The 21,592-nt window shown below is 39.0% G+C and overlaps 2 protein-coding genes across 3 annotated transcripts; both read right to left on the bottom strand.

Annotated features, from left to right (window-relative positions):
• Nucleotides 1-3,674: 3,674 nt before the first annotated feature.
• On the bottom strand, nucleotides 3,675-5,211 carry LOC137962760 (uncharacterized). Its single transcript, XM_068809814.1, has one exon. The coding sequence runs from the start codon at nucleotides 4,995-4,997 to the stop codon at nucleotides 4,062-4,064; it is 936 nt and encodes a 311-aa protein (XP_068665915.1). The 5' UTR covers nucleotides 4,998-5,211; the 3' UTR covers nucleotides 3,675-4,061.
• A 2,886-nt stretch (nucleotides 5,212-8,097) lies between these two features.
• LOC137952409 (probable UDP-N-acetylglucosamine--peptide N-acetylglucosaminyltransferase SEC) lies at nucleotides 8,098-21,144 on the bottom strand. Of its 2 annotated transcripts, none has more exons than XM_068799555.1 (28): nucleotides 20,756-21,144; nucleotides 19,437-19,582; nucleotides 19,208-19,306; nucleotides 19,054-19,104; nucleotides 16,045-16,161; nucleotides 15,900-15,956; nucleotides 15,279-15,398; nucleotides 14,824-14,886; nucleotides 14,639-14,717; nucleotides 14,441-14,553; nucleotides 14,280-14,333; nucleotides 14,090-14,157; nucleotides 13,891-13,993; nucleotides 13,516-13,718; nucleotides 12,769-12,865; nucleotides 11,698-11,769; nucleotides 11,514-11,590; nucleotides 11,309-11,425; nucleotides 11,144-11,228; nucleotides 10,870-11,037; nucleotides 10,384-10,494; nucleotides 10,215-10,301; nucleotides 10,008-10,135; nucleotides 9,833-9,915; nucleotides 9,379-9,484; nucleotides 9,127-9,273; nucleotides 8,640-8,760; nucleotides 8,098-8,515 (listed from the first exon to the last, which is right to left on the bottom strand). In XM_068799555.1, exons 1-28 carry the CDS (start codon nucleotides 20,937-20,939, stop codon nucleotides 8,402-8,404), a joined length of 2,970 nt encoding a protein of 989 aa, XP_068655656.1. In that variant the 5' UTR covers nucleotides 20,940-21,144; the 3' UTR covers nucleotides 8,098-8,401. The 2 variants fall into 2 exon arrangements, with proteins under 2 accessions (XP_068655656.1, XP_068655657.1); XM_068799556.1 differs by having other exon boundaries at nucleotides 14,444-14,553.
• Nucleotides 21,145-21,592: the final 448 nt, after the last annotated feature.

The following is a 21,592-nucleotide window of genomic DNA, read 5'->3' as shown; positions in this document are numbered from 1 at the left end:
AAAAGAGAAACCCACGAGGTTTGATCACTGAAATTGAAATACTCCTCACAAAGTCGTCAGTTGGAAGCAACGTGGAATGGAGGATAGATAACAAGAAGCGGCAGCATATCTTCTTCAGCTCAAGTCTTCCGGATTGCGACTTGCTTTAATGGAGTCAAGAAGTTGATCCCTGATCCACCTATTTATTTCCTGACTAAACTGTATTAATGACGAAGACAGGCAAATAAAATAAGGGAGTTTCATGGATGTGTTTAATTCTTTATACCCCATTTTGACACAAGGGTTTTACTGATTCAATAATTCAATAATAAGAAATTTCAATTGATTCGTAATACGACTGAAAACTGGATTTGATCTCCTCCCAGCTTCGTATCAGTCTCTCTCAAGCTAAAAAAAAATCATTCAAAATTATATTCGCGACCATGTGTTTCGTTTCTGATTTTTTTATTTTGTTTTTGTTTTTGTTTTTGGGGAATGAATTATCGATAGAAGAGAAGATGACAAGTTAAATAAAATAAAACTCTGCCGAGAGTACATATCTGAGTCAGAAACTGCTTCTTCGTTTCAGATAACAGTGTTTTTCTTTTTCCCTTTTCTTGAGCTTTTGAAGAGCTGAGAGAAATCGTAATCTTTCCGGTGGGAGCGAGTGTACGTAGTTGGAAGAAGAAGAAGAGGTGGAGATGGTGGGGCAGTTGTTGTCGAGAATCGAGAATGGAGAGGAGGCAAGCATCATCACATGACTCACATTGACGTTTCAACGTCTTCGCCCTTATCCAATGATCAAAGAAGCAGATTCCTGGGATATCCATCTCTTTCGGAAAGAAGCAAGACGAAGAAATCCAAAAAGACAGGATAAGAGGAGAGAAGCAGGGAATCACATCGCGGCAGCAGTCGATCAGGGATTGGTGAAGAAAATTTAAAAAAGGGTTGTTGGGTAGGTGTTTGCCCACCATTTTTCTTTTCTTTTTAGGTTTCAGCAATCAGTGATGACTGACTCTTTTCAAAACCCTCCTTTAATTTTAAACTAAGATGAGAAATGACACCAAAAGTCTTAAACCCTAACTTTCTCCTCAAAACCCAAAACCCTCATAAAAAACCCGATACTTCTTTTTAATACTAAAAAAAAGAGAAAAACTCCAACCTCACCCATATTACATTAAGAACGGAATAACATTTGAATTTGATGAAATATGTTCACTTCTAGTACATGACAACATCAACTACTCTACTTGGCTCAAAGAGAACTTAGGGTAGAATTTGATCCTTATCTTATTTTCACTAACTATTTTTTAGAATAATAATAATCAAATTCTTAACCAAAGAATGTAGTTTAATTGCATCAGTGAAAAGATCGAGTTAGTAAGAGACGACTTAACATATAATAAGTGAGACTTTTTCAATGTTTTGATCATGTTTTTTTTTTTTTTTATCGAGTCGAGTTGTGACATTTGAGACTAGTCCCTAGTCAAGTTACCCAAGGCCAAGGTAGGGGTGGCATCGAGCCGAGCCGAGCCTGAACCTGCTTATGTTCGAGCCGAGATTGATTTAAATATTTCGAACTCGAGCTCGAGCCTAAAATTGTTATCGAGCTCAAGCCTAATAAGTTTAACTGAGTTCGAGTATTCATTTAAAACTTTTCAAAAAATATATGTCTCGAGTTCATGCACCAACATACATTTAAAATTTTTCAAAAAATACATGTCAAATAAATTGTATATAAAAATATGCATACATTTTACATAAAATTGGGGGTGACCTCTACTTAAAATTGGGCATAAGGGTGGCATCGAATCCAACTGAGTCCGAACCTTGTTCAAGTCAAGCTTGATTTAAATATTTCAAACTCGAGCTCAAGGTGACCCTATCCTCGAGCCTAAAGTTGTAATTGAACTCGAGCCTAATAATTTTAACCCAGTTCGAGTTTAACCTACATTTAATACTCTATATAAAATATATGTCAAATAAATTATATATAAAATTATGCATACATTTTAAAAAAGAATGATAGGGGAGATAAAGGATTGAATTTTAATAATGGATTAGAACGCACCACTATTAATCTTTTTTACTCCAAATGTTGTCTAGCTTATTTTGTAATTTTTGAATCTGGCAATAAATTTACTATGGCCTCCTTAATGCCCCTAATTGAAATTTTATATTCTAGGAAAAACTAGAAACGTTTTTCCTACAATACATATTTCCAAAAAAAACCTTTAAATAAAATCCTATTACTATTAGTGACTTATTAGAAAATGACAAAAAATATTTTAAAATTTTCTTAGGAAAGTTAAATAGACCTCTTGTTGCCTATTCTAGGGAAATAAATAAAAATTAATAATCAATCTAATATATTACTATACTTATCGATAAATTTTTAATCAAATAAAATGTCAAATACAAAATTGCTATGAAAATTGCCTCATGCTAAAAAATTTACAGCATCAACAGTCAAATACTTATTCAATAAATTTCTATACGATTTTCTAACCCATCTTGGCAGGAAAATCTTACTTAGAAAATTATATGATTTTTTTAATAAGAATTTTTAATTAAAAAATGTTTACAAAAAACATGAGACATTAATAGTTCCTTGAAACTTATTTCTACTAAAATTTATTTTCAATTTCTTCAAGAGCCATGGGGAAGGAGATTTTAAAAAAAAATATATTTTTACTTTATAATCTCGCACTGCGACATCACATGTGCGAAATCGTCTTCGTGATTAGGTATCTCTAGTTTTGGTTTTCCGCCAAGATGATGCGAAGGGAAGGGGGTTAGAGGCGCCAACGAGGACCTGTCGGGGATGACGGTTGTGACGGAAGCGACGACAGAAACAGAAGCGACGGCAGATGAGAGGAGGAAGACATCGAACCGAGGGTGACAGAGGCAGCCGACAAGCAGGTGTCGACGGCGACAATAGCAGACGGGAGGGACTCGACGGTGACGAGGGGCGGAAGAATTCACCCCCCCCCCCCCCCTCCCCTTGCTCTCTCTCCCACTCCTGCTCCCGACTCAGCCCGTTAATGAGGCGGGTCGCTAGTTTTCAAGCCAAACCTTGATTCGGTCTCGTTTATTTAAACGAATCGATATCGGATCTCGAACTTCAAAATCCAGGTATACCGAATCGAACTAAACTGAACTCAAGCCGCTTGTGAACCGGCTTGGTTGGAAGCAACCCCTACCGAGGGTAAGTTGAATCCCACGGGAGTGAATTTTAGGTGTAGAATGAATCTCTTTCTCTACCAAAATGGGTTCCGCCTAACTCAAAATTTCTCGAGCCATGATAATATTCTGCTCTTTTTCTCTTCCACCGTAAGTATTAAAGCGAAGTAGCATTCTCATTGTCACCTTTTTTGCTAACTCGAGTGGCATTTTAACCCTACCCAGGTTAGGACTTGACCTACTCGAGGCATGTATCATCGTCTTCCACGATATCGAACCAGGGGAAACATCTCCAATTTTATACGGAAATGGCATTTTCTTTTCCATTTTTATCACCCAGCTTGGTGTTTAGCTGAGGAGTTTCCGGAAGTAGAAGAAGAGTTCCCATCGTTTTTCAACTGCCCAAGTTCCTAGTTTCAGGAGCCAGCAGAGTCAGACGAATGAATGATGAAAGAGCATGATTAGAGCTCTTCCAATCGCAAATACGATAAAAAAAAAAAAATCTATCCACAAATAAATCAATTTTATTCAACTGGCGTATCAGTTGCAGATTTTCAAGATCTACAGACACGGACTCGGCTCTTCTCTTTACAAAATTGCCACCTCACCTGGCATCGCCTCTTCTCTTTCCTCTCTGGTATTCCATGTTTTCAATTACACTGTGTCAGTGCCTTCAACGTATGGACAAAAGAAAACCCAATGGAAGAGGCGCCCCGATCCTCCTCATCGCTGTCTTTCGCCGCTTCCAGGCGGTGGCGTCCGCCGCGTATAAACAAACATTTAACTATTTTTCCTTTTCTTCAACCAAAAAAATTAATCATTTGAGGAAAATAACTCGCTGATAGTCTTCTTCGTTCTCGGCTTTGTCCCCGATTGGGGACCCTGGGGGTTCCGTCGGGTTAAACGACGAAGCCTCTCTTGCCAACGGGGGTGGTCTCCTGGACGGAGAAGAACCCCACGGAGCGGCACCAGACCACCGGACGATCCATCTCTGCCGAGAAAGACGACGGGTTGTGATTGGAAGCCACTGGGTTCACCGTCCGACGGTACGGACCCAGCCATTTGGCCTGCATGTAGCGGTTCTTCCTCCACGGCGGCAGGTGCATTCCCCTCTTCTTCAGAGATCGCTTCGCGGCTTCCGAAACCAACCTCACAATCTGCTTCAATTCCTCCGATCTCCCAACGAAAACCCTAGGCAGAACCCTAACGACCTTGGAGAACTCCTCAGTGGGTCTGGCGACCTCAAACTCTCCGGAAAATTCCAAATCCACGAAATACCTCACCCAGGTGCCTCCCTCCCTGCTGCTCGGCCTCACCACGTCGATGAACTCGTAGTTCCCTCCGGTCAGACCCCCGGAGCTCTCCCACTTCGTCTTGCACACCCCGGCATTGTACCCCAACTCCCTCAAGAACGCCATCACAGCCCGCCGGAAGACATTCTTGTTCGCCCGCAGCGACGAAAACACCTCCGCCGCCTTCACAACGCCCGAATACAACCGCTTCCGAAACCGATCCCCACCAACCGGATTCACAAGCGGCTTCAGCACCTCGCTCGGATCAGCCCAGCAGGCCGAAACCGAATCATCATCCGAGCCGTCAGTTTCCCCAGCAGCGTCATGCTGAGCTCCGCCACAGTCCTCACAGTCATCACCCTCCACCAAGAACCCGTTAACAAGATCGTCAAGGAAACAAGAATCCGCCTCGTGCTCGCTGCCGCTGCCGCTGCCGTTACTGGCGACGGAATCCGATTGCCGAAAGCCCGTGCCGCAGATGCAGGCCTTCACACGGTCGTCGAGCGGGTCGGTCACCCGCTTCGTCCTCACGTAAAGCGACATTTCCCGGTGGTCCTCACTCTTCCTCAGGCGGGAGGGCTTACGTAGAGGCGCGTTTTAGAGAGAGAAGGAAGGGAGATGTGGTCATATGAGGACAGAATGGTGACATTTAAATAGGGCGGAGACGAGAGAAAGATTAAAAAGTGAATATTCGGGAGAGTTTCAGAGGGAGAAGGAGACGATAAATGAGAAAGAAGAGGATATCCGGGGGTACTGCGAAGGCTACGTGGCGGTATATTCGGTTCACCTGCGTTTATTCCATGGAAGCAGTGGCGGGAGCTGAAATGTACGCGTGTCCCGCAACAGAGGGAATAGCGTGACCCGCAAGCCCGTCTCTTCGGGACGACAGGGGTGCAGTTAACTGAGTTCAAATCCGAGTTTCCGCCCGGATTTTGCCTTTTCTTAAACTCGAGTTCTTCTGTTGTCCACGTTCAATGAACCTTCTGGTTCCGATATGCGGGCCCGTTATCCATTTTTAGTACACGTGACAGGGAAGTGGAAATGAAATGCTTTTTATTATTATTATTATTAATTAATTGGGCTTATTGTCATCCTAATTGGGCTTATTGTCATCCTTCCCCACCTAACCAATTACGATGACAACAAGCCCAATCAGCGATGAAGCCCAACCTAATTCTAACTCGTTCCTCTTTAGGTAGGTGCGACTCTCCGGGTTAACCTAAAAATCTTGATCCAACTCAACCCGGCAGACCCCCTGTTCTATTTTGAAAAGAATATTAATGGTGAAGAAAATGATAAACGGAAAATGGGAGATGATGAAGCTGGATCTCAATAAACAAAATTTCAGTTTGGTTTTGAAAACTTCTCAGATCACAGTTTCTCTCTTCGCGCGCTCAACCTGCAGAACCCGTTCCTGAATAAATCACGCTTATGCGAAAATTTGGAGGAGCAGACATGAATTCCGACTGTGAGAAAACCCAAGGAAGAAGAAGGACCGACACGATAAGCAGCGCATGAATCATGTTGTTTCTAGACTGTGGGGTAAAAAGTACTGGGACGGAAGACTCCAAAGGTTTTTGTACTATCCAAGTCTGTTGTGATCCAGCGTTATCCTCGACAGGGCACCCTCGTCATACATAATCCAACTTGGGTCCCCATCACTCCAGGTACAGCCTTTCAATATGACAATCCTCCTCATCTCCTCTCTCCTCTCTCCTCTCTCCTCTATTATATATTCAATGCCTGCCCTTGTTCCTCCTTCACCCGCTGCTCCTTCCTCTCTTATCAATCAATTTTATTCTACTGGCTATATACGGTTAAACAATGCTTCTCCACCTTTCTTTCTTTTTTCTTTTTTTTTCTGTTTGTGGGTTCTAATCTTATCAGTCACTTTAATTATTAGGTGAGGATAAGTAAAGAGGAGGGTGGAAATTTTTGTGGGCCAGACCTGTTTCTGCTTTCCGATGTCAACCATGTGCCTCTGGTTTTAAACCAGATTAGCTTCTGCTTTCTTAGCTTAAAGTACGTTTGTAAGGTAAAGCTGCTTTCAATGGAGTGCAAACTGGAGAGAACAGTTTCTTCGTCCTTGTTGGGAAAATATTGCAATGGAGCGGTGGTATTAAAACAGCAGGGTCCCATGGAAAATGGCTCTGGTAAGTCTCTGAGAGCCCGTTGTGATCTCCTGTTGCCAACAAAAAAATGGAGATCAATTCCTCGCTTGAGCTCTCCCTTTCAGAATGTTTTCACCTGTGAAAATATAAATGAAACAAGTGGGTGATGGGAAAATTAAATGGGATCCTCTACCGATTGGTGGGAGGCTCCAGCTTTCAAATATTGAAAGCAACTACTCTAAATCTTATCCAAACTCTTCATGATTACAAGTGAAAAAAAAATCGAAAGACTCTGAAAAAAGGAATAAAAAAAAAGGGTAGAGAAAGGGTGGGAGCAGACACCCACGTGTCAAATATGCGGAAACTAGTTGAAGGGAGAGAGGAATGGAAAGGGATATGCCGAGCATTATCCATGCAATAAAATAAGGAGAAAGGGTGCGTGCAAGGAATTATGATGAGGGCTAGACCGGGCATGTGACGTGAAAGGAGTAGTTGGGAATCTCTGGTCTGCCGTCTGCCCTTACGAGCTCATGAAAGCCAAAATGGAAGGGCAGAGGCTCCCAAGAGCCAAGATACCTGTGAGCGTTTTTTTTGTGGACGTGGACTCCAAAGCTGACTTGACTTCCAGGCACTGCCGTCGGAGGCGAAGCCGGGTCACCGATGTGGTGGGCTTCTCTCATCTCCTTTTTGCTCCTGTGTTTTTTCAGAAATCCCACTTGGGTGGATTTTAAACAGCCAAGTAGTCGTCTAACTATTAAAAGGGTTTCATGTGGGGAAGGCAGATCTGGAATTGCAATTTTAATATGCATGGAACTTATCTGTTAATGAGTGGTGAGGGAGGGCCTACCGACAGGAACATGAAAAACTGTGGTATAAGCAAGAACAGGACAAGATTCTCAAACTACCACATATGATTTGCATGGAAAGTGTTTACATATCATAACCCTAGTTACTTGATGGCTAATACATTTTAACTGGGTATCTTGCCAATGAATAATGATCTCTTCTTGAAACTTCTGAGGCCAAGTTCTTTACTCACATTTCGGAGGCAGTTTAATCTCCATCAAACGAGACCAAGTTGCCAGAAAAGACTAGCAATCCTAGCCCCCATCAGAGCCCTTTTATTCCCTAGTCTTTTAGCTGCGGTTGTAATAATGGAGAGAAGGTTAAGTTGATCAAATCCTGTCACTTCCATGATTAGCTTTGAAACACCAGGCAACAGGAGAGTTCCAAAAAATCACAAGGCCAATCCCCATACCGACCCAACTTCAAAACATAATAACCGAACCAGTTTTTAAACCAAACAAGAGATCCACATATCTGCTCCTTTCCATATCAACACAGTTCTGACATCATTTACAAAGCAAGGACAAGCAAATAGCGAATTAAGTATCATTTTCATCGGGAAAATATTTATATCGCTCTCCAGGACACTACAAATTCTTTTGCAACTGAAGACTTAACAATATTCTTACCTTCATAACCGTTTGACAAACAATATATCAGAGCTCAGACAAGAAAGACAAGTATCCTCCACACTGGAAATTTTGCCACTATCAAGCTCCATAAAACCAGTGACCTCATTGGAAAACAAACCTGACGTGTGCCATAAGTACCGCTCCAAGGGGAAAGTGGTTCAGAAAGAATGATTAAAAAAAAAAACCATCAGAATTGGAGGGAGATCATGTACTTATCACTCTACAACCGACTCGATGTGACTTCTTAGGCACCTCACTCGGATAACCACCAATCTTCAGCCCCTTTTGTATCTCTCTAAATAACACATATAGCTTCTCTTTAATCTATCTACAACTCAGCTGCTTTCCCACCAAAAATCTAGTGGTCATATGGAAACTCTAAATCATTTTCTGTCACTTTCAAATGCTGTGGTTGCGCACCAGAACAATATAGATTCCACATCTTGAAATATCCCCTCTCCAAATTTTTTACCTGTACAGAGCAAATGTAAGTCCAAAACGAAGTAAAACTAGCTTAGGAAATGACCAAACCACTGCTACCATAAAAGAATATATGATCACACCCTTAGACATACGCTGTTTCCAAGGTAACTTACCCAACGTGTTGTGTCAAATAAAGGGCATGTCAACCGAGCAGCCTTAAGCTTGTTTGTAAATGCCTGGAGCTTCGGAGGATTTTCAGCCAGTTCAATAGCCTTGTCTTCGTAGTCTTTCATGCTACAACAACATAAAGTAAAATATTAACATATTAAGATTAATTTCCAATAAAAGAAGTACAACACTATAAAGAACCAAAATTAGATGCAGGCAGATAAAAATACAAAATCATAAAATCCCAATCTAGACATTAACTTGGGGAGACCAGCTTGGTTCTGGTCTAAAACCATTATAGCCCTAGTAACCGGCTCCATGCCAAACATATTCATAATACTTCACCATTACTTTTAAAGTTTGTGCATTTCTCATAAATTACATGTCAACACATCCACCACAATAATCAAAACACCCATCTGACAGATGATTCCACTAATCCATTACCAAGAACACATTGGACCAAAGAATCATCCACCAATCGGAAATTACCTGTTCACAATCATCTCCTCTCCTAATCCAGTGGCCAGACACAAAGAACCAGCAACTCTTGTTGCCATCTTCTCAAGAGGCAAGGTCACCATAGGCAACCCAGCCCAAAGCACATCTGTTCCGGTTGTATGCGCATTGCACAGAGGCCTAAGCAATAAATACAATATTTTAGCAAAAAACCAACAGCAGATGGCACCAAATATCATCTTTTGAAAAGATTGTGCAATTTGGATAAAAGAATAATTTACTTACGTGTCAAGAAACAGATCAGCTAAAGCACTTCTTCTGATATGTTCATTTTTTGCAGCTACATCAGTGAAAATAATCTGATCTGTGTGCACCCCTTGAGCAGCAGCATCTGACAGTAACAAAGTGAAGAACATGAACAGCCCGCAAGCACACTAACTAATGGTTTAAATTTGCAGCAAAAATGAACACAAGTTTTCCAAAAATGGGTATTGTTGGACAGGTAGCACATTGTTATTTTGTTAACTAATTGACTCGGCTGAGTGCAGGCTGCTGCTTATTAACCAATCAGTGAAATAACCAGGCAAACACAACTGAATCTAAGCTTCTTCTTGTTTTTTTGGAGCAAAAATCTATGGAAAATTAGACAAGCAAATTTGAAGCAATCAAGCAATCCTGCTGTAAAACTTTATAAATATGACAGAAATGCACAAAACAACTAGAGATTCAATAAACATACATGCACGCAACCTCATCTCCCCTGCAGCGGGAAACTTCAGAAGCCACAGAGCACTATTAGGAACACGCTTCAGAATATTGCACCTGAAACAACAATATACAAATTTAACCCAGGACACAGAACTACAAACATTAAACGTAAACATTTACCACCTAAGCAACCCAAATAGTGTTACCATGTATTGAAGATCTCGGGATCCATTTTGTAAAGCTGATTGAAGCAGGCAAATATAAATTTATCCTCTGGCAATCCATAATCAGAACGCTTGTGTCGACAGACTGACTCTAAAACATCTCGATTTTTCTAAGAAAACACATACAGAGGCATTCAGTTAGCTGCTCAGCTCTGTGACCCTTTGCAAACCTCAAGATCAAGTACTTACTTGCTTATAATCATTCACAAAATAACAATGGGGGAGATGCACAAGCTTCTCCGAGTAAATATGTGCAAGGCTAAGAGGTGAAACAAACTGCAATTTAAAGGGAAATTCACAGTTTGTAAGGTCAAGAATGGGAACAAGAAAACAAAACCTTCAACAATCGATATCATACCTCATCAGTAACCAAATAGTCAATGTAAGCGGCACCTGTGGTCCCAGGAAACCCCATATATGACACCTGAATAGGTGCTGGCTGCATTGCAAATATTTCGTTCCTAGCACCCTAAAGAATGTGACCTAAAAACATTAGTAAAGAAGAATACAGCCACAGAAAGAAAAACAATCCAAGTAGATTAAATTTCATCTCGATGCTGGAAATATAATCCCCCTTCCTAGCCTAATGCTTCAAGAACCCACAAGGATCGCACATATAGAACTATAATAAGACAACAGCCAGAACAGTTTAAGACTTTTAATTCTATGTACCACTGCTCCTGGAGTTCAAAATGAACAAGAACCAATTCAGAAACTACATAAGGGAAATTTCTTTTTAACAACTGTCACCATGAAATTGCAGTAATGCCTGTCATTGCAACAAACATGATGCTTATTCCACAGTGAGCAGAACTTAAATTGAAGTGAGCCATGTAGACAGAACCTTGGTGTATCCATTGAGGTTGACCAATATCTGTATCCCATCTTCATTTATCATACGTGCAATCAGGTCAGAAGACATGGAAGACACATCTATAAAATGCTGTGCTTCAGACTGGATTCGCTGTCGCCACTCAGTGCCATCATTTTGGCTTAGTGCATAACAGAAAACCTGTATATTCATGTCATATACCAACTTCTTGAGATTACATAACATGTCTAAAACAAGCAGTGCAAGAAGAGACTAAATGTAACTGAAAATCGTGATCATCACAAACCTCAACATTTTCTCTGTTGTGCAAGCCAAACACAGAACCCATGAGATGGGAAAGTGGGTGATTACCAAAGTCACTGCTCACATATCTGGAGAGAAATGCACAAGACGTCAGATAATAATACCTGGTAAAAACAATAGTTTTGCCAACATCAAAGATTAAGCTTACCCCACTCTCAGTCTTTCATTCCCTCCGTCAGTTTTAACAGGGAAGCGAGGGGGGTGCATGAATGGAGGAAGACTATAACGAGAAGCAATAAGAGAACAGTGTGCTGCATATTTTCGGCTGCAATGAAAAGATTGAAGGAATCAAATGATGCTTTTTAAGAGTGACAGAGGCAATTGTGAAACAGACATTCAAAAAGGCATTCTACCTGATTTCCAAAGCTAGCAAGGGATCAAGTGGATAAGCAATAGCATGGAATGGTTGAACACTTGGAAGAACAGAAATCTGATAATGAAGCAAAAGTGCTTTCAGGATAAATAACCTCCCCCAGGCAAGATTTTTACTAGTAAGACAAAAGAAGAATGCTCAGCCAGTCCAAGAATAGAATATACCTTTATTTGCCTCCTGATAATGCCTTCAACTTCTGCAAATTTGCTTTCACGATCATCCCAATTGCAGACACACTGTATTAAGGAAAATGACAAAAAAGCAGATACATACAAAACCTATCTTTAGGAACTTTTGAATCCTAAACTTTAAACAAACATGTTTGATCAGCTTTATCCAAGTATTTTATAGAACAAAAAAATGTTAAACCCCAGTTATTTTGTCATCAATGAAGCACTATAGCTTTTCAGGTATATCTTTAAATGAATGTATTTCCACAGTCGACAAACCAGCAGAGAACTAGCATTTGCAAAATTTCTATATAAAACCAAGTAATTTCATACTAAAATAGAGCACAATACCCAAAGACAGATGCAGCAGAGGGCAAAAAGAACTAAGATAGTCATGTTATGGAACTATGCCAGGTATTTAGGATATATATCAAGGCAATTCGGACCCCTTCATGGAGACCTTAACACAAACTAACAATAGAAACTGGAGAGGTTCTCTGTGGCCGAAACCAATACCAAGTGGACAGGTGCATTCACAGAAATACTTACTTTCACCTACTTAACAGTTTCCTGATTTATTTGGTCCACAACACATCAATTTAGTAGGTGATGGTTCTTCAGATAAACAGGTGGATGCATGCAGCAACCAAAAGAAAGACATCTTCAAGAGGCAGAATTTCATTTTTATGTAACAAAGCAAACAAACCATCAATTTTTTTAAAATAAATCAACATGAAAATGAAAGAGCATAGATGTATCAACGATTAAGAACAGTACAATTTAATCAAAAGGAACGGCAAGACCACTATTACAGGTACCTCTGCCCCAATATGTTTTCTGAAGGGAAAACCTTTTTCCCAAAGAATTTATAACATTTCAACTGAGGGACATCTGAATTTATGCTTCTTGAAACAAATGAGTAACATAACTTGCCAAACAATACATTTCAACTAAAGGACGTCTCAATTATCTTCTTGTACCAAAAAACATGACACAACAATCCATCTTAGAGGAAGCTGCCGGAAAGAGCCCAAGGGTGTTTCCATGTGAAAATGTAACTTTTACCTGTAAGGTGTGTAGCAAGTTACAAGTAGCCTCCGGAAAGTCAGGACGCAGTAATAAGGCTTGGGAATAACTCTTTATTGCTGCTTCCACGAGTCCACTGCAAATTTTACCCACCCAAAGAGTTTCAACAATGGAAGTAAATTTAATCAGGAGTACTCTCTTGTTTTCACTTATTTTTTTTATTTTTTGAAATGATGCTGTCTTTTCTCTTAATTTAATCATGAGTTTAAAAAGAAGTTCAAATACATTGGAAGACTATTTTTTTATATGGTGATAAAAATTGTACCCAAGCAGAAGAGCTTAACCAATTTGAAAAAGAGGAAGAAGAAAAAAAGACAAAATTGAAGACATGAGGCCAGGGCTACAAAGGTTTTCATGTGAAGAACTACATAATGCAGAAAACGAAAACAAGGGGAAAAAGATAATTAGTTACCTCAAGTGTTCAAAGGAAAAATGTTACTGGCTAGCAGCCTTTTCAATATCTATAAATAAATTCAATCAAAAAATTTCCTTTGCAGACAGGGAATGTTTTTGGTATGTCTTCATCAGGAACATTTTTTATTGGAATTTCTTCATATTGCATGCCACTAACATATGAAAGAACCATACTAACCATCACCAGAAAGCACAATTTTAGAAATACAGCATGGGAGATTGTTAGATAAAGAAAATGTTTATGATAGCTAGAAATATAACAGCATGCAAATTTATAATATGTAAAGAAATACAAAAAAAAAATATATATACCTGTCCTTGTATGCTGAAGCCAGGTTTGCATGAGCTTCGGCCATAGTAGGTCTGATGGCAACAGCCCGTAAATAGTCCTGGATTGCTTCACTAACCCTGCCAATTTCCTTAAATGTGTTTCCCCTGTTAACAAGTCCATCAGCTGCCAAAGGATCAATGCGAAGTACTTCATTATAGCAAGATATTGCCTCTGCATAATTTCCCTGTCAATTACATGTAAAGCAGATTTAGTCCAACAAAGAATAGGGATACTTTTTATTATGAACAGAGTTACCCAAAACCCAAAGTAAATGTCAGCAACCTTATACTAACATCAACCAAAGCATTTTATTTGATGTCACAATCATTCTGAAGGATATTTTTGACAGCCAGTACCTGTTGTTTATATATAATTGCTAAATTGCTGAAAGGAGCAGATAATCCAGATGTTACAGCCAGTGTTGCTTTATAATATGTGGCAGCAGCACTAATCAAGTTCCTGCATGAACAAAATAGGGATCTTATTTAGATGCAGTTCAAACTAATAACAGCATTCCAAAAGAAAAAATATCCATGTATATGTTTAGTAAGTTACCTTTCCATGTATATGTTTCCAAGGTTAGTAAGAGCCTGGGGATGGTTAGGCTGGAACGCTAGGCAGGACTTCATCCAATGACAATAAGAAGATCAGGATCCCATATAAAAATGTTGAACTCAAACAAGTTACCTGAAGATCATTTCCTTCAATTAAAAAACGATGAAGATGGAAAGAATTAGAAACCAACCCGGTAGCAATTGATTGCTTCGTCCACTCTACCAGCATCTTTCAAGGCATTGCCCTTTTCATTGGAAAACAGTCACAACAAACCATATTAGTACGACAAGATTTTGCAAACCAATGGAAAAGACCTACAGGTAGCTCAAGGTAATGAAAATAAGATACAACAACCAGATTGTTGTACGCCTCCAAGAATGCTGAATCACAAGCAATTGCTTGCTTGTAATGGAGAATAGCCATGTCCAGCTGGCCTTGCTCATAATAGACACTGGCTAAATTGCCTGCACCAAGAAGGCACATATTAATATTCAAGTAAATGAATAGCAAACTACATGCATATTAATTAAACAATCTAGTCCTACTCACCATACGCCATAGCATAATCAGGTCGGGCCTGAAGAGCTCGCTGGTAGCACAAGATTGCCTCTTGAGGTATTCCCAAGGCCTGGAAAAGGGCAAAAAAACATCTGTTTTCTCTCCAGAAATAAGTCCCTGGGCATTTGGCTGCTACCCTGACCTTATTGGCACAATACATCGTGATGACTTCTTACCTTGTAGACATTTCCCAGATTCAGGTAGGCATCAGCAAATGTTGGTTTGAGTTTCACTGCCTCCTGAAAAACCAAATATAAACAAATAACAGTAAAAAATTATGTTCTGGATAATTCCTACAATAAAATCTCAGTAACTGGTATCAGCCCCATCAAATGCATAGTTCAAACAAACGATTTAAACATCAGCTGTAGGGTAGGCATACCCACTAGCAGTAAACCCCATTATGCATATGTTAGCACAAACAATCTATAGCACATAAGCATCAACATGAACAAACACTAGCACCGAAGTAAATAACAAATTTATAAATACACACACACACACACACACACACACACACATACACAAGAAAGGATTTTTTTCATCTGAAAAGCAAGTAATGAAGTAATTATTGCGTTTCAAAGTTGGGCATAAAAACAGGAATACATGATCAAAGCCATGAATGATTTACCTTGTAATATATTAAGGCTCTGTTGAGATCCCCTGCCTCCATGAAAAGACCAGCTAAATTTGACCAAGCAATTGCAAAAGATGGCTGTATCCTTAAAGCCTCGACATAGCAGTTATATGCCTGTTACAGATACCAGAAGCAATGAGAACTGAATTTAGTACGAAGACAATAAAATTAAAAGGAAGTACAGCTTATTCCAACTATGTGCAGATATCACCCGTCCCAATAAGTATCCTTCAACCATTAATCCAAGAAAAGAATTAGTATCATTATGATATATTATTGATATCATATTTCTTCAAACAGTTATATTAACAACAAAAGAATCAACAGCAACTGGAAAATTTTAAAACATTTCAAAGAAAGTCTCAACCATAGAATTAAACATGGCAGCATTCAAAAGTGAGGAAACTGCCCGTGATCTCTAGTCTCAAGTACAGTCTTTCTACTCCCATAAAGAAACATGATAATTTTTTTTCAAATGATGCTGAATTTTATTAAGAGAAAACTCAAACGAGCAGATTACAAGGGGGGGAAACCTTCCCAAACAATGAGAGATTGCTGAGGGGTTCCGAATTTCAAAACATGATAATTATTGCTAGACTTCAGTATAACATATACCTCTTGCACTAGCCCCTGTGCTTTCATCAGATTTCCAAGGTTGCTATGGGCATCCACCTGCCAATCAAATAACCACCAATAATTTCCAATAACTAAAACAAGCAATAAGAATAGAAAAACAAAAAGAAAACTAAAAAAGATTCACCAATCGTGGATTTAGTGCCAGTGCTTGTCGACAACACTGGGCTGCTTCACTAAGCCTTCCTTTCCTCATGTAAGCACTAGCTAAATTTGACCATGCATCACAAAAGTTGGGACGAAGCTGCAAATCAGAATCAACAGAAGATGCAAAATTCAATTACCAATGCCATTTTTTTATGAAATAGCAAGAAATATATAAAATCATGAGAAAGTCCAGAACAAAGAATAAACATAGATAAGCCTCTAATCGGCAACCAAAATTTAAAATTTGACTGGCATACTCAACAGAAAGGATCCAGAATCACCCAGATTCTATCACCTGGAACAGATAAATTATAACCAGGAAAAAGTAGCATCCTTAGCAATTAATATCCAACAGATTACTATAAAAATTAAGAAAATTATAAAAGTATAGTTGGTTATAGAAGTAAACTAGGACAAGAAGTATTTGAGATGCACAATGATTTATAATCACATTCATATGAGAGGATACAGATAGCAGCATGTAAAATATAACCAAGACCACCAGGACATTGCTTCCACGTTCCTTTTTCCTTTTTTTTTCTTTTTTGTGTGTGAGTGGGGAAAAGGAGGGGGCTTATGGCCAGTAGCCTCAAGTTAAATATAAACTCTGCTGGGTGAACACATGGAAAAGTGATTCCTTCCAAGGCATTCAAATGATAATACGGCCTACAATGGTTGACTGATACAATGCCCCAGAAAACAAAACTTTTATACATTCTAAAGAATTTGAGCAAAGTATTGCAGTTTACATATTCAATTAAATGATTATGAGAAGCAAAACAATACACAGATGTAGGATCATTCTAACCACAAAGGGCTACAGTATATTCTTATATTAAACATCATAAGCACACGGCACTTTCTAACATGATGAGAGAAAGGGAGCAAAGAACAAAGTAACATAGAAAAAAAATATAAAAAAATTGATAAACAATTATAAAGATCTGCTTTAGAGAACAAAGAACACTAAGTAGGCCCATGAAATCAGGAGAACCTGGAGGTCACAAATGCAAAGACATTGCATATAAACAGCACGTCTAAAATAAAAAAATGCAGAGTTGGGAGGAAAGAAAAAAAGAATACCTAAAATAAATAAAACACGGGGGTATCAAGAGTAGAGACCACAAAAACAAACAGATGAACAGAAAACAACATGGCAAAAATAAAAAAAACCACAGTTGCTTATACCACCATCAGGCTATAAGCTTTAAAATCCACAAATTTTAAGCAATTGCCCGCCATTAACCAGAATAGCTTTTTTTTTCTTTTTTCTTTCTTGTTGGAGAAGGAAAATAGCAAGTTTCCTAAGGGAAGAAGCAACTAGAAGATCAAAAAGTCTTAGCCAGTTCACTTGACAACAAGGAATCCACCATTTTATGGGACAGTTATTTGCCTATCCAACATAGTAGGGGCTGAAGTCTAACATAAGCCGGATTCTGTTAACCAACTATCAGAACAACATCCACTGACAACAGCTAAGAGATTTTCTACGTTGCTCCAACATATTAAGAAGAGCTTCCTTGACACCAAACCCCAAAAAAGTGCTTCCTAGGCATTGATAATGAGCCCCAACATTTGAAAGAAACAAAAAAACTAGACAAAGAATCACTTTTTTGCATATCATAGCTTGAATACATCTCCACTGGCTAGACCTCTTAGAGCTGCCTATGTTACACAAGAATAAATTCCATGCTTCAATAATTGCAATATCAAACTATTTCAAACTTTGATGGTTCATCCCAAAACATATTTGCTGATTCCAACATAGGTCAGCTGCATCTTGTGTCAGATTTCTAGCATCAAAGTGCACCATAAGGGCAACCAGATCAGTAAATACATGTACAGATTGTAAATAAATGCCAAATGACAACCAAATATCTCCCGACAAAACAAGATATAAATCAGTTTCCCAGATAAAAAAATTCTGTCTCAATGCCATAAACACATGGCAGCATGCCCCAAAAATATGCAGTACTTTTCCAGTAAGAGTATATTGTTGCCATCAATCAGAATTTATTCTGCAGTTCCCAGTCAGAAAACATTTGCAACTGACAGAGGAAAAAAACCCTTGTCACAGAAGAATTGTCATGAGCAACTCATAACCCACATTATATGACACTTTTTCTTGTTTTTTCTTTTAGAAGAAAGCGCAAACTAGTAATCAACCAATATTTTATCCCTTACTAGACAGTCTTTCAAACTGAAATGCCAAAATATGGTCTCTTTAACTTGAACCCTCCAATTTTTTTCAATTTGAAACTATCATACAAAGAGAATCATTGGTGGACAATTCACCATACAATCAGATCTTCAATCTGACTTTTTATCGGTTACCGTTTATTGTCGTTTTATGCTCAAACGCTGTGTTCATAGTGAATTTCACAAAATCAATGTATTATGAAAAATGAGAAGTTGGGTCCAAGGCTTATCCCAAAATAACAAACCAACTTAGGAAACCTATTTCTTAACTAATAAACTCAAGATCTTTGTACTCACTAATCCATGTGGGACTATTCCTTAACACTCCCCCTCACGTGTAAGCCTTCTTTTGTTGTTGTACAAGTGGATAATTTATTTATTTTAAGTGTAAGCCCTCTTTTATGACTCCACAGGTGGATAGTTTAAGTATAGACCCTCTTTTGTAACTCTACAAGTGGATAGTTAAGGTGCCCTCTTTTATGACTCCACAGGTGGATAGTTAAGTATAGACCCTCTTTTGTGGTTCTACAAGTGCTCTACAAGTGGATAGTTAAGGTGCCCTCTTTTCTGACTCCACAGGAGTATAGACCCTCTTTTATAGACCCTCTTGAAATAGAGAGACTTTGGCTCCTAAGAGAAGATTCTTGGAACTTTCAGTCAAAAAGCAAAAAATAAAAATAAAAAGAGAGAGTGGCAGAGAAATAGAGAGACTTTGGCTCCTAAGAGAAGATTTTTGGAACTTTCAGTCAAAAAGCCAAAAAAAAATAAAAAGAGAGGCAATAATACAAACCTCAATAGCAATCAAATAATAGCGAATAGCAAGATCAATGTTGCCTTTCTCCTGTTCAAAATATGCCAACGAGCAAATTTCAGTGAATATCCATTCATCAGCAAATTAAAAATTTTATGTAACCAGAAACTGGAAAGGATAATTTAGGATTTACCTTCCAAGCATTTGCCATGTTTCCATAGCACTCTGCAAAATGTGGCTCAAGTCGAAGAGCTTCTTCATTCTTTGTGATGCACATATCAAAATCATGCAACTACAAACAAAAAGTAAAATGCAAATTAGAGCACATTCGGAATTAAAGCATATCAAAATCACATAACAGTTAGATGTCAAAAAACAAACTGAGCACCCATTCTGTTGACATGAAATATAGATTAATTCACCTGATAGTGGATAGCACCAAGGAGGAGAAGATTATCAGTTCGACGAGGGCTTTTCTCATAAACAGCATTGCTGTGCTCCAATGCTTGCTTATAATTCCCAGATTTATACTTTTGATGAGCAAGAGTCAACAATGCATCCTCATCAACTGAATCGATGAAAAAAAGTTAATAAGAAATATATAAATAAAAAGAACCACATTGCTACATAACTAAATGCTTAAAGCCATAATGACGTATGACTGTATATTCAACATTCTCAAGCAAGATTATAGCTCCTGCATGCAGGAGAAACATAACATAGAAAAGGACGGGCAATTTGATTTACAATCGAAAAAAGCAAGGAAGAATTTATTTTAAGATTTGATAAAAAAAAAGGTATGCAACTAACACAGATGGATGGACATAAGAGCCAATGAAGACAAACAACATAATTGGCCAAGAGAGAGTTTAGAACAACTTGGAAGAGAAGAGAGTATGTATCAACCATTCAAAGGCCCCACTAAATAAAGTCAGTAGTTTCTATAAACCAATATCGCTTAAAGATTATCTTATCGCCTTTCAAGGAGCAAAAGCCAGTGTCCAACATTTGCCCAAATAATTCAATATAGGGCAAAAGGAGCAAAAAGCCCAGTATCCAACATTTGCCCAAATAATTCGATATGGGACCATATAATAAGAATTTGTAAAGCAAAATCGGATGTAAAACCCTTTAAAAAGGCCCAAAAGGTCACAAATTTCCCAAGCCGGGTCCATAAAAGACAAATGATAAAGACATAAGCAAAACAGTCCGGTCCCCAATTTTTGGAAGAATAGAGACAACCAAATAGATCTATAAAAGATTGGCAAAAGTTTGGGAATCCTTTTTTCACAATAACTGGACCGCTTCATAAAGAAATCGACACTACCAACGTTCAAGCGTAACGGAGCGACGACAATATACCCTACTTCAATCAACAAGCACAATATATTCCCAGAGGTTCATTAGTATTTTTGTAGAGAAACCCAGAGGTTCATTACTCACTTCCAGATAAAAATAGTTTGACAAGAAATTCAAACTTCTCAAGCAAATCACATCACAAAAACTACACTCAGACATGTGGAGAGTGAATTTTAACCCAGTAGCCGAGCTGAAAAAAAACCTCGAAAAGAGAAAAATAAAGATACCCAAAATAAGAAATTTTGGACATCAAATTAAATTCCATCTAGAAAAAGATCATTTAAATATTTCTCAACACAAGTATTAAGCGTGAAGAAGAAAAAAAATACATACAGAATTCACCAAATTGCCAAATAAAAATTTAAAAAAAAAAAAAAAAAACCTTCACGTGAATCAGCCGCCTGAGCGGGCTTGAGATCTGGCTGTAAAAGGAACGCATCATCACGATCCGGCGTATTAAACGCAACCCTAGAGAATCCTCCAACACCACCGGTCGAACTGAAAAACTGATGATGATGATGCTGCGGCTGCTGTTGCCGCGCATCGGTCTGCAGCGACAGCATCATGGTAGCGCGCCAGGCTCAGTGGCCGCGACGTACCTAGAAGACAACCCAGCCTCGGTGGATTTCGCCGCCACCTCCCTCTCCCTGATCGGGAAACCCCGTGAATTCTTGTCTCAGAATCGTGCTTAACAAAAAAAAATACAAAAAACTAGAACAGCACGGCAAAAATAAAATTTAGCGCCGTAATTATTCTTTCCGTCTCGTCTCCAGAAACGCCTCGGCCTTGCCTCGCCTCTTAAAAAGGACATGTCATCACTGGCATTAAACTCCGTGCAACTCTGACCAGCCGAAAGGATCCTACCCGTTGATTCTGATGACGCCTTTAGTACAGGTGTCAAGAACAAGTGAGACGATGCGGGGATAGTGGGTTGTCCAGTGGATCCGGAAACCTAGATTGTGTTTGTCTCGAGAAGGGTAGTTGAAAAAAAAGTGAGACGGACGGGGAGATCTCAATTCTCGGGTCCGAGAGGGAAGCGCGGCGTAGTTTCAGCCGTCGGATTGCATTTGACGTTAAACGACGACGACAACCTGCACCTTAGACCGTAAGCCTTGGGCGCTTTTGGTCTGCCAAAAGACACGTTTTCCTTTTCCTTTTCCTCGAGACCGGTTCAATGTACCGTAAAAGAAACATCAACCCAGAAGCAATATTTTGCAAA

This window comes from Aristolochia californica, unplaced genomic scaffold, assembly GCF_029961685.1.
Source record: "Aristolochia californica isolate CCGP_79_NKW_82.1479 unplaced genomic scaffold, dmAriCali1.0.hap1 SCAF_1, whole genome shotgun sequence".
Taxonomy (NCBI): Eukaryota; Viridiplantae; Streptophyta; class Magnoliopsida; order Piperales; family Aristolochiaceae; genus Aristolochia; species Aristolochia californica.
Note: the sequence above shows the minus strand (reverse complement) of the source record. Positions and strands in the feature narration are given on the sequence as shown.

Coding starts and splice junctions, on each gene's coding strand:
- LOC137952409 (XM_068799555.1), bottom strand. CDS start 20,939: ATGATGCTGTCGCTGCAGACCGATGCGCGGCAACAGCAGCCGCAGCAT. Junction 19,583..20,755: donor GGCGGCTGATTCACGTGAAG/GTTTTTTTTTTT, acceptor TCATCGATTCAG/TTGATGAGGATGCATTGTTG. Junction 14,554..14,638: donor TGATTATGCTATGGCGTATG/GTGAGTAGGACT, acceptor TTCTTGGTGCAG/GCAATTTAGCCAGTGTCTAT.
- LOC137962760 (XM_068809814.1), bottom strand. CDS start 4,997: ATGTCGCTTTACGTGAGGACGAAGCGGGTGACCGACCCGCTCGACGAC.